Here is a 13,095-nt window from a genome sequence, read left to right as displayed (position 1 = left end):
TAAGCTTGCAGTTTCAATATCTGGATATTTTTCTTCCATTGTGTGGGGATATAGTTTGATTATATCTGTGAGCCATCATCATTGGCAAAAGAAACTATTCAGTTTGATGATGACAAAAACTATCTATATCAAGGGCCATTTTTTTTGTAACAAGTAACAGATAATAAATATTATGGAGTCTATCACTGTTCAATTCTTCCAATGGGATGTAAATTCAATAACAATCTGTGAGTTAATGGCATGACTGTGGTCCAATAAAATGTTATTTATAAAAAAACTGAAAATCTGGATTGAGCCCATAGACTATAGTTTGTCAACCCCTTCCCTGGGTATATTGTGTGTGTATATGTGTGTGCGTGCGTGTGTGTGTGTGTGTATAGATAGATATAGATATAAATATATATCTGCTGTGTCTTTAGATACTCAAGACTTATTTACAATAGTTCAGTACAGGAGGAGAGTTGCAGACTACTCTTAAATCAGAACAAATATAAATATAGTAGATAAAAAGAGCTACGTGAGCCAGATGTCAGTGGCTTATGCCTGTAATCCTAACTACTCAGGAGGCTGAGATCTGAGGATCACAACTTGAAGCCAGCCCAGGCAGAAAAGTCTGTGAGACTCTTATCTCCAATAAACTATCCAAAAACCAGAAATGGGGATGTGGCTTAACTGGTAGAGTGCTAGCCTTTAGCAAAATAATGTTCAGAGACAGAATCCATCTACTGAGTTCCAGTCCCAGAGTTGGTGTGTACACACACACACACACACACACACACACACACACACACACAGCTACAAGTAATCAAAGATGTCACCTTTAAATGTTGACTTAAGCCTGACTGAAAAGTTATTGATCCCAAACATTTGACATTTAGCCAGTTTTAATGGACTTTGAAGAAAAATGAGGAACTTGGGAGCAAGCATTAGTATGAGAGAGAGACAGAGAGAAGAGAGAGAGAATTGTTTGGGGGAAGTAAGTGATTCAAAGGAGGAAGAGGAGGAGAAGGAGCAGATTAAAATTTTCAGTGATTTACTAAGGTCTTAACTCTTGAGTCGTGGTCCTCAAAATGGTCAGCCTCAGCCTTCCAATGTCCTTCTGTCAACCTCCCTTTATGTGTTTGCTCTTCCCCGATTTGCTCTTATAGGGGAAGGTCATTATGAATTGTCTCCACAAATATTTCAAAAATTACCATGCTACAGAAAAATAAATGGTGTCTGGTTTATCTATTAATATTTTAGTATATATCTAGTAAGCATGAGTCAGTTCATGAAAAAGGAATGACCTCTGAGTGTCCCAGAAGATGATGATCAATATAATGGTTCATGATGAGCTCCCAGTAGGTTTACCTTACAAGTTTACTTTGGAGGTTGGTTGTAATTGTGGCATCTCCAGCACATCTTTTTTTTCTCTAAGGAGGCAGAAGATAAGCCCAAAGTCACTTATTTCAGTTACCTAGGTTTCAGGGTAAATTAAAACAATAGACCATATGTTCTGGAAAGTGGATATAGGCATCAGATGAGGCTGTCAATCAAGAAGACTCACTGAGCAGATTATTTAGAGGAGCAGAGCTGAAAATTTTGGTTTTAACTAACATATAATCTAGTAAAGGCAAGTATGGATTGATAAGCATTAGACTATATTTTACTCAGTTTCAAGGACATTGTAGTTACATTAGGTTTATGACACAGTAGCATTTCTCCAATTCTAGTGGCTTAACACATATCTTTTTTTCCCTGCTCTTTAAGAGTGAATTTAATGTGTCAGAGATGTGTCTTACTTGGTAGAGCACTAGCCAATGAGCAAAAGCATCAGTCACCAAGTTCAAATCCTGGTCCTGAATCTAAAAGAGTAAAAAAGTATATTTGAATGAGTAGGAATGTAGATTGGGGTGAGGGTGGGGGTGGAAGGAGCAGACTCTGCATCACTTACTCAGGGACCAGGTTAATGGAGGCTCCACCATCTAGAATACCAACAATTGCCCCAGACGGAGAACAAAGAGACTGGAGAAGAATGTAGGGATTTTTCAAACATCTTACCCTAACATTTCACTAGGTATAACATGAGTCACATGGTCTTTGTATTTCAGGGGGGCTTGGATATTGTGATCTCTCAGGTGTCTTGGGAAGGATAGGAAAGAGTTCTAGCTTGGAAAAGAAAGACATGTCTCATCTCTCATAGGCTGTTCAGTTCTCTATCTGTGCTATGTGAAAGTTTTGTTAATTATGCCAATATTTATTTGCTAATAGTAGTGAGTGGAATTTTCTAATTGAACAGGCAGGATAGTCTCTTACCAAGTCTATAAATACAAGACAAGCTGGGAATATGGCCTAGTGGCAAGAGTGCTTGCCTTGTATACATGAAGCCCTGGGTTCAATTCCCCACATATATAGAAAATGGCCAGAAGTGGCACTGTGGCTCAAGTGGCAGAGTGGTAGCCTTGAGCAAAAATTAGCCAGGGACACTGCTCAGGGCATGAGTCCAAGGCCCAGGACTGGAAAAAAAAAGAAAAAGACTAGCCAGTGAGAAGTTTCCCAGGAGCCATTTATATCTAGCTATTTCATAAGCACAGAGTAATTCTGTTTCTTCTAAGAACTCTTAAGAGCTGAATTCCTGATAAGGAAAGGGAAATGAGGTCAGCATAGTTTTGGGTCCCTCCCCCTTATTGTCAGAGTTTCTTAGCCACAAGTTATTTTACCTGAGTGATTTGTCCCTAACACCTTTAATTGTCCCAGTCCTCTGCCTTGACTCCCACCATTAACTACTCCTTTCACCTTTATGCCAAATCAGGAAACTAGAGAACAAAGTGGTCAAAAGAGGAGGGGGGCCCTATGTGATAGAATGCCAGGGGGGTTTCTGACACATTCTCAGCCAACTTATGGAAAGCTGGATGGAGCTGGATTTTTGTGGAAAGGTTAGCATGGAATGGACAGAGAAGAAATAGGGAAGCAAGAAGATTCTTTAGGCTTTTATTTGGCTCTAAGAGGAAAGGAATTCACTTATGGTTTGGGATAGACTGAGTTGTGTGTATTTTCAAAAGCAAGTCTGATGCAGTCTTGGAAAACTTGATAGCAGACTCTGGAGTGAGAACTCTGGAGTTGATCCATCAGCTGGGTGATAGTGACTTATGTTTTTAATCTTAGGGACTCAGGAGGCTGACATCTGAGAGCTGAGGCTCAAAGCCAGACCAAGAAGACAAATCCAGAAAACCTTACCACCAAAGAACCAGCAAAAAGCCTGATGCAGAGGTGTGGTTCAAGTGGTAGGGCTTGACCTGAGTGAAAAAGCGCAGCAGGAGCATGATGCACTGAGCTCAGGCTCCAGCACAGGCGCGTGCGTGTGCACGCGCACGCACACACACACACACACACACACACACACAGAAGTTGATTCCATCAGAACACACTGGCCCACAATGCTCCCTCACTCCTCTGTCTCTGGGAATGGGCTGCTTTGGAAGGGGCATGGCCCCAAACACTTCTTAGAGCTAAGCAGCAGCTCAACTCTTGAATGATGATCAAGGCAGCACATCTTTACCAGTATCATAAACATTACTTCTATTTTACACATTTTGTTTTGGATTTTTACTTTGTGTGGAGGGAGATCACAGAGATGTATCCAGATTGTAGATTTAGGCTGCCTGGGAACTCCATCAAATACATCTGGATGAGTGAAACCCTGCAGTGTAATCAGCTTAGGTGGTGACCCACTTCCTGCTCACTGGTTGGCTATTAAGCGGATTTTTTTCACTCAGGCCTTTTGTATGGTACATTTTATATCACGAGTCTTACAGGAAATCACAGGATCCAAAGTGCTCCCAGTTAATAGAGAAGTTTACACTTCTGCCTCTCAAGAATCTGTTTCCATAGAAGGTGAATGAATGGGCATCTACTACAAGCTAGGTTCTTGATTTGAAACCATGTATTGTATGCCAGGTGCTTTCTGTTAATAATGTCAAAATATCCCAGAAGCACTGTGGGGCATTTCCTAACAGTCTCACTCTGAAGAAGAGAAACTCAGACTCATAGAGGTCAAAATGACATTGACATTGACAAACCCTCAAGACTCAGAAGCACAAGCAATGAGAAAATTGCAAAGGGGATAATTTATAACTATTTTTGCTCACCAGTCCATTTCTGGCATCTAGTAAGTGTCTATCTTAGAGCAGATGACCAGTAGATATTGAGAGACTGAATTATAGCAGAGCGATGTCATATTACCCACACCACTTTAAAATGCAAGTAACTAATATTATGATGTGAAATACACCACATTTAAGATAAAAGCCAGTAAAAGATCTTCCACTGATCTCTACCCCCAGTCCCCAAAGCTTTTGTGTTATTGGAAAATGCCATCCTGTGTTTGAAACTGCACCATGCTGGGTAGATACAGCTGTTTTGGCTAACTCACCACCCAAAGTTCAGGAGAGAGAACAACTGACAGGAATGATTGCTGCTGTCACTTCAAGAAAATAGTTAGAGGGGCTGGGGATATGGCCTAGTGGCAAGAGTGCTCGCCTCGTATACATGAGGCCCTGGGTTCGATTTCCCAGCACCACATATACAGAAAATGGCCAGAAGTGGCGCTGTGGCTCAAGTGGCAGAGTGCTAGCCTTGAGCAAGAAGAAGCCAGGGACAGTGCTCAGGCCCTGAGTCCAAGCCCCAGGACTGGCAAAAAAATAAAAATAAAAAATAAAAATAAATAGTTAGAAATCCTGGGCTTAAGGGATCAGCTGGGAGATATGAAGTTTTTGATGGATTCTGGCCAAATCTCTTGAACTGCAGTGGTGCCCAGCATAGCATCACCTACTTTCTCCAAGAGACCAAGAGGAGAGAGAACCAGGAAATCTGGATATATGACTTAAGAGTTTTCTTTCCAAACTCAAGAAGTAGATGAAGGGTGAATGTTCTGATCTTAGACAAGAGACCTAGCTCCCTCTACATGGGCTCTGCCTGAGCCTGTGATCTGGGCCAAAATAGACCTGTGGGCATGCAAGGGCTTTGCTACCACTGTGCTGACCTACATCACCAAGGATTACCAATAATAGGATTTGTCATTTGGAAGCTGGCGCTATGCTTATTCAAAGCATACAAGGTAGTTTTTCACAGAGAAATATGGCTTTAGGTTGTTACTATTTTCTGCTAGTTCTGGTTCTTTTGGATACACAGGCAGCTCAGCCTTTCTGCCTGCCAGGATGCATCTGCTCAGAGGAGAGTGTTGGCAGGTGCGCTGTTCTGGCAGAATGCCAGAGTGTTATAGGGGTTGGGTTTTCTGTAGAGATGATGCAAAGTGTACCTGTATCTAGAATTGGCAGGAAATTTGAATGTCTATGGGTCTCATTTAGTTAGTGTTGGATTTTGGTAAGCTGAGCATTTTTTAAATCAAATATAGATCTCTTTTAGTTCATTAAATAGTAGCTTTTTTCCATCTAATTTACAAATCTCATGCCAGGATTTACCATCTATCACTTTCAAATCTCCAATACTCATCCTAAAGCTTTTCTGATTTCTTGTGCAGGACTGTGAAGTGTATGTCTATTTCTTTGGGAAAGATTCCAGGGAGCCTTCCTGAAGAGCTGAAGCAAATGCGAATTGAAAACACACCCTTGTATGAACTTCCCCGAGGGTCTTTCATCAACATGAGCGCCTTGGAGTACCTTTGGCTCAACTTTAACAATGTCACTGTGATCCATCTCGGAGCACTAGATCACATGCCAGAACTGAGAGAGCTGAGGCTGGAAGGGAACAAACTCCGTTCAGTACCATGGACAGTCTTCCGTGCCACTCCGCTCCTAAGGGTCTTGGACCTCAAACACAACAGGATTGATTTCCTCCCTGAGGTAGCGCTTCAGTTCCTGGCCAACCTGACCTACCTTGATCTTTCCTCCAATAGGCTTACAGTTGTATCCAAGAGTGTCTTCTTGAACTGGCCTGCCTACCAGAAACACCAGCAGCCTCACTGTGGGGTGGAATTTCACTCCAGCATGGTGCTGGCACTGCACAACAACCCCTGGGAGTGTGACTGTCGTCTAAGGGGGCTTGTCCAGTTTGTCAAGTCCATTAGCTTCCCAATTATTCTAGTGAATTCCTATCTGATATGCCAGGGCCCTCTCTCTAAAGCAGGGAAGCTTTTTCATGAGACTGATCTTAGGATTTGCATGAAGCCACAGATCTCAACCCCTAGTGCCAATATCACCATTCAGGCAGGACAGAATGTGACACTGCAGTGTTTTTCACAGGCCAGCCCCTCACCATCCATTGTGTGGGCATATCCCCTGAGCATGTGGAGAGAATTCGATGGTAAGCGACATGTAGCCTCTCAGTACATCTGGGAGAAATGCAGATGTCTGTAGTAACCCCACCTCACTGGAGAGGTTCTAAATGGTCCATTGTGAAAGCTATGTATCGGTAAAATTGGTATAGGTCTAAATTAACTTTACAGAACATAAAAGATTCCAAGGTAGTATTCCACCGTCAGCATTGTTTCAAATGGTTGTGCACAGATCTTGCTCAAACATATATGCATGCATAAGTGAAGTACATCTACTGGGTCTCATTTAGTATACCATTGAAATGTTATAGAATTTTATCTAAACAATGCATTATTTGAGAGTATGCTAGGTGAGGTTCACTATACTGTGAATTTTAGAATCTTAGGATTTCCAACTAGTACTGATTCCAGAAAATATCTATTCTTTTCTAAAGCAAGCAAAGCTACTTGGGTGTTTGCTTAGAATAAGATTTCCCAGCCCTTGCCATGGGGAGTTGAATTCAGTGAATCCAATGCCTAGGTCATGTATTTTAGCAAGTGTTTCTTTCCTCTTCAACCCTAATGCACAACTAACTCTTATCTAGTAAGGCTGAGAATATATGTATATATAACATACATGTTAATATGTCTAAATAATGCACATATAACATATGCATGTGTGCATATGTATATTACACATAAATTATACATATATACATGTACATATATACTATACATATACACACATGTACATTCATGTAAACATTACACATAATATTTGCATATTGTGCTCATATGTATTGCTTATATGCTCATATGTATGATACATGTAATACATACATAGTATATATGATCTATACATATGTATATATTATATAACACATGTGTATGTATATAACATATATGTGTTATGTGTGTACATAACAGATATGTATATTTGTAAACATGTATATATGTATATATGTGTATGGTATATACATATATGTATATAATATTCACATATTATGTATATAATATGTATATGCTATATATAACTAACATATATATGTATCTATGAATTTTCAAGTCTTGTGACTATGGTGATCAAGCCTTGTTATCTTGCAATTATAACCCTAGGCCCCAAGGAGAGGAAATGACTTCCATGGATTCCAAAATAGTATTCAAAATCTGCCATTACTTCCCAGGAACCATGTATTCTTTTTTCAGATCTCCAGAGGAATCTCCTGTAGCACTGGGAGGTTTTGCAAAGCCAGGCACGGCCTCTTCAAGGCTGTCAGTGAAGTTGAGGGAAACGGTGTCCTTATCTTCCTCTGTCTAGAAGATAACTTAAAGTACTACATTAAAATTTGTCAAACAAGATAGTTGTCATACCTTAAAAAATGCCAAATTGATTGTTTTTTTCCCCTCATTATTTTGATCACATCCTCTTGGCTGGAGGTGAAATGCTCATAAAGGAGAGATAAAGTCTTTATCACTGTAGAGAAGCAGGAAATGTTCTGTAATCATTCTTGGCATTGTGTTATATTTAGTCTCCAGGAAAAATATAACAGCTAAGACTTATTGGAAACTTACTATCAAACTTATTGTTTGAAAGCTATCATTATCCTATTTTATCAACAAGGAAGTCAAAGTCAAGAGAATTTAAAGCACCTTGATTAAGACCATATATTTAGTAAGATATAGGACCCAGGCATTTGGCTCTAGGCTCTGAACCACTGCACATGTGGGAGGTTGGAAGGCACTTATTGGTGTTCACAGTATCAATCATACAATTCTCTCTCTCTCTCTCTCTCTGTCTCTCTCTCTCTCTGTGTGTGTGTGTGTGTGTGTGTGTGTGTGTGTGTGTGTGTGTGTGTGTTGGTACTGGGTCTTGAAATCAGGGCCTCATACTCTTCCTTGACTTTTGCAATCAAGGTTGGTGTCTAATCTTTAATCATACAATTCTGAGGTATCAGAAAGCCATGATACTAGACTCTGCTAGGGCAAGGTAGTTGGTGGGAGCAACTAAAGTTTTTAAAAGAGTGTGGTGTTTATAAATAGAAGAACCAGGTTCCAGATCAGTTGTCACTGTTGAACAACTCTCACTATCCAATCTGAAAGATTCAATTTCTCTAGTCCTCAACATCTTATATTTTAAAGAATGTAATTAATTATATTAGGGGTCCTGGGAAGAGAATGCTGGGCACTGAGTACATACTTAATAATAGATGGTCACCATCATTGTTGGACAAAGAGCAGCATTATTGGAACTTTCCAGATGCCTGTCAGAGAAATGCAAAGAACTTTTTTGCTCTTCTTTCCACCTAGTGTTGACTTCTTCTACTGGAGAAGATGGTGCTCTGTCGCAGCTGGTCATCCCTACTGCTCACCTGGTGGACAGTGGTAATTATACCTGTGTTGCTTCTAACTCCATTGGCAGGAGCACCCTTGTCATCTCCCTCCATGTCCAGCCTGTTCAGGCCTTGCCTGCACCCAATTCTCTATCCATCTCCTCAGAAGATAGTGCCTATGTGGACCTTCGTGTGGTCAAGCACACAGTGCGTGGGATCTTGCTGGAGTGGCTTGCTGTGGCCAACACCCCTGAGGAGTGGATCACCCTCTACATCGCATCTGAAGAGGCCCTCAGGAAGGAGGTCATCCACATGGGTCCAGGAATCAACACATATGCTGTGGATGACCTCCTGCCTGGCACAAAATATGAGGCATGTCTAGGTCTGGGGAATCAACCCCCACACCACAGCCATTGTGTGGTCTTTGTGACAGGCAGAGATAGTGGAGAGTTAGAGGCTCGTGAACGCCTCCTTCATGTCACGGTGGTTCTGTGTGCTGTGCTCCTAGCAGTGCCTGTGGGTGTTTATGTCTGGGCTGTGCAGGGTCCTTGCAGAGAGTGGGGCCTGCACTGCTATCTTCATCACAGAAAAGCTCCTAGGTGTCCCCAAACTGTCCCCCAATACAAGGATGACTCCTTTAAAGGCCATCACACTGTCTGTGAGGATGACAAGGGACACAGAGTTTTGGAAGAGAATGAGGAAAAAGTAGAAGAAAATAAGATCTAATGGCCCAGGCTACAGGGTAGAAATGATGTGGAATTTCCTCTGAATCCGACCATCTATGGCAGTTCAACCTGGCTCCAACCATTTATTCAACAAGTGTTTATTGAATAACGACTGTATTCCAGGCATGGGAACTAACAGAGAGTTTTCTAAAGTGAAAAGGGAGACATAGTTCTTTTTATGCATCTAAGGCCTAGACCTAGCAAATTAATTGTTTGATTATAGACAGTGCCTGGAGATAGATAAATCTATGATCTATGTATATAGATCTATATATTACTCTATGTATGTGCATAGCCCAATAATTGTCACATGTTCATATGTACATTTGCATATAACACTTCATATATGTTATCCTGAACAGGGAGGTAGAATATCCTTAAGTTTTTGTAATTGTTATTATAAAGGTGATGTACAAAGAAGTTACAGTTGCATAATTCATGTCATGAGTATACTTCCTTTTGGACAAGGTCACCCTTTCCCTCACTCTATCCCAGTTTTTCCCTCTCATCCCCACCCACAAGTTGTAAAGTTCATTTCCCATATAGTGTCTAGTAAGTATCACTGCTGTATTTTTTCATCCTTTCTCCCTCCAATTCTGTTTCCACACCTACCCTCCCAAAGACAAATTAAAAGTACTCTTTTTTATAGGTGAAGAAACTTGAGTTCGAAAAGTTTAATGACTTACGGTGTCAAGTAGCACTAACCCCATGGTTTCCTCAAATAAGGGCAGAAACTGACCTTCCTCACTACTGATACCATGCTTATTCAATATTAGGACTTGTCAGTAATCAATGCTGGTTGAAGTACAATTTTTTTTTTGCTGGTATTGGAGCTTGAACTCAAGGACTAGTGTTCTTGGTTAGCTTTTTCACTCAAGGCTGGTGCTCTACTACTTGGGCCATACCATCAGTGTGCCAGACTCTGTCTCAACAACATCAACACACCCATTGCTCCGAGATGAGGCCCTGAAGTGCCTAGAGAAGCAGAGGATGTTAGCTCTTCCCCAAACTCCTCTATCATGTTTGATCTATTGTGCTGCTTCTGGTTTTCTTATCTCATCCATTGTTCACTCCCTTGGAGCATATAGCTAGATGCCCAAACCCAAGGTGCTTGCTGCACAGGTAACAGGTGCTATGTGTCGGGATCTCTGGGACCCCCTATCCCCACTTCTCCAGGGGAGATGCCTGAATTCCAGGTTGGGGGGTTTGGGACCCCCTTTTCCCCCTATCTCCCAGGGGAAATGCCTGATTCCCAAACTGTCAAAGAGCACTCAGCTTTAATCTCCTGCCCGCAGGAGGCGAAGCGTGCTCTAATGGATTGCGCTTAGCTGAGGAGAGAGTGTTGCTGAAAACCTCCCCCGCCCCTTGTCCCCTCATGTGTCAGGAGCGGCGGAGAGAGGCATCGGGGAGACAGTTTGATGGTCCATGCGTCTCACAGGATTTAATTGAGGGGGGGCGGTTATGTAAAGGTAATGGCGGGAAAGGAGGGGAACTGGCCAAAGGGCCAATCATAGGCTAAAGACCGTGTCCATCACGGAGATGTCACGAACTTCCTCTATGGGCGGGGACTACAGTCCCCCAAGGGCCAGGCCTCTGCCATTAGACAAGTGGCCAAGCCGGGAGGCCAAGCCGGGAGGCGGGGACCGCTTGCTTCTCTTCCGGTTGAGGCCAGAAGGTGGGAGGGTCCCTCCCACACTGCCCCAGGGCTGGTTGAAGGGCCGCGTGAATCCCCAACAGCTATGGTGTCTGCCTACTCTCCTCCACTTCTGCCTTATCTTCTCACAAAGTAAAGGCTTTCAGGGCCTCCGGTGGGTGGACAAATCTCGGCATGAGGCTGTAGGGAAAGGTCCTCCCTCCTGGACATGTGCTCTGATGTGTAGACCACACTCAGCCTTCCTCAGATATCCTCTTGGAAACTCAGAACACCAACTGCCTACTGATCTACTAGCAGCACAAAGCTGGCTCTTGGCACTTGTCATATGTCAGCTCTTGTCACCTCCAACAGCAACAAGTTCTGTGTTGATAAGGAAAGCAAGGCCCAGAAAGCTTTAGTCTCTTGCTTCAAATCACATGTAAGTGGCAAAACCTAAATTCAGATCTAAGGCTGTCAAGCTGTTAAAAAACGATTATTTCACATGATTAGAAAGTTGAGATCAGCCACATGCAAGAAAATAAAGACTAATACCTTTGAGTTACAAGTATTGATTTTTTTTTTCCACACGGCTAATGCTCCATTCTTAGGATTTGGGGAGAAAAAGAAGGCTTTGAGCTGGTACTTGTGGCTCACTCCTGTAGTCTTAGCTACCCATGAGGCTGAGATTTGAGGATCGCAGTTTGAAACCCACCCAGGGAAAGAAAGTCCATGGGACTCTTATCTCCAATTATCCACCAGAAAACCAGAAGTGGAGCTGTTGCTCAAAGTTGTAGAGTGCTAGCAGTAAAACTCAGGGCAGTATTCAGGCCCTGAGTTCAAGTCCCACGACTGACAAAAAAAAGGTGGCTTTGCCTCGCTACTGTTCCTGCCTTGCAGATGCTTAGCTGGAAGCCTAACATGGTACCAGTTTGTAGATAGTGGCATGTGCCAGTGTGACTGAGCAGGCAGTTTCTCACACTACCATTCCCTAATAGAGTAAGACATGGTTGCAGCAACTCCTCCAGTGCTCACATTTGCTGGTCGCTTTGGTTGGCTGTACCTCTTTCTTTTTTCCAGTGGGGCTCACACTGGCTACTAGGCCCTTTCCCTCTAGTCAGTTTCCAAGATTGTCTTTCAATTGGGTCAAGTTTCTGGGCTTATCCAGGGACCTATTCTCCTTCCAAGGCCCATGTGCTGGCCTGTTCTAGCTCAGAGGTCTTTTTGATCATTGTACCAGCCTGCTTTCCAGGCAGTCGGGGTCATGCCAAATCTCCCAGCTCTTACCCCTTCAGAACTGTCCTGGGATAATTAACTCTAGCTCCAGACTTCATTCTATCCTAAACAGCCCTACCTAAGCTGGTCCTGTTTGTGGATAAAAGCTCTATGCAAGCCTAGAACAAGTCAAGGTCAGCATATGAGTCTGCAAATATACCATTGTTTAAGGTGGCAATTTGGACAAGTTTTGCAGCTTGCCTTAGAGTCAGATCTAGGATTCAGGAACACTTGTCTCCTTAAGTCAGTGAGCACACACCTTTTTTTGTCCTTTCATTAGGAGACTTTTTATTTGCCATTTACAAAAGAGTTGATTACACGCATGTTTTAAGGATTCTGCATTCAGTCTTGCTCCCTCCTAAAGCAGGGGTGGAAAATACATGTCTACTTGTCTCTCAGGAGGCTGCAGTCTATCTTTCAATACTGTGTGATTCAGGGGTTGCAGACACCGTGGCAAGGACTCTCAACAACTCCTTAAAATACAAACTCATGAAGAAAATCACATGTGTGTACAATCTATTCACATAAAACCACTGATGTTTTCCAAAGAGCCTATTAGTGAACGAAGCAACATACAAAAACAAGTTTAACTTATATCACTGTCTACATGTCTAGATTTTCCTTCTAAGAGGTTCCTTAAAGTAGAACAGAACCTCAATATATTACGCATGAAGGCTTTGTAAGAGTTCTTTCCTGGGAGAAATGGTTACAGTGACAAGGTATGCCTCAACTAAAAGATCTTGTCATGGACTAGGAGCCTGGGACCAGGCCCCTGCCACCACCCACTGTGTGGTATGGGGGCAGTCACTCCTCTCTTGGAGATACAGTTCCCTTATCTCAGACAAAACAGAATCTTAAACTAGATGTGGCTGCCTGACTCTCATT

At 42.4% G+C, this 13,095-nt stretch overlaps 1 protein-coding gene across 1 annotated transcript; it reads left to right on the top strand.

The window, feature by feature from the left end:
- The first annotated feature begins 5,115 nt into the window (after window positions 1-5,115).
- Lrit2 (leucine rich repeat, Ig-like and transmembrane domains 2) lies at window positions 5,116-9,306 on the top strand. Its single transcript, XM_048336840.1, has 3 exons — window positions 5,116-5,225; window positions 5,519-6,300; window positions 8,558-9,306. The coding sequence occupies exons 1-3, from the start codon at window positions 5,116-5,118 to the stop codon at window positions 9,304-9,306; spliced, it is 1,641 nt and encodes a 546-aa protein (XP_048192797.1).
- The last annotated feature ends 3,789 nt before the right edge of the window (window positions 9,307-13,095 follow it).

Source organism: Perognathus longimembris, chromosome 2 (assembly GCF_023159225.1).
Source record: "Perognathus longimembris pacificus isolate PPM17 chromosome 2, ASM2315922v1, whole genome shotgun sequence".
Classification (NCBI taxonomy): Eukaryota; Metazoa; Chordata; class Mammalia; order Rodentia; family Heteromyidae; genus Perognathus; species Perognathus longimembris.
This window is presented reverse-complemented; position numbering and strand designations above follow the sequence as displayed.

Bases quoted from the DNA above. Each gene is read 5' to 3' on its own strand.
- Lrit2 (XM_048336840.1), top strand. From the start codon at position 5,116: ATGGCTTTAGGTTGTTACTATTTTCTGCTAGTTCTGGTTCTTTTGGAT. The intron at 5,226-5,518 runs GTGCGCTGTTCT...TTTCTTGTGCAG, and splicing joins TCAGAGGAGAGTGTTGGCAG to GACTGTGAAGTGTATGTCTA. The intron at 6,301-8,557 runs GTAAGCGACATG...CTTTCCACCTAG, and splicing joins CATGTGGAGAGAATTCGATG to TGTTGACTTCTTCTACTGGA.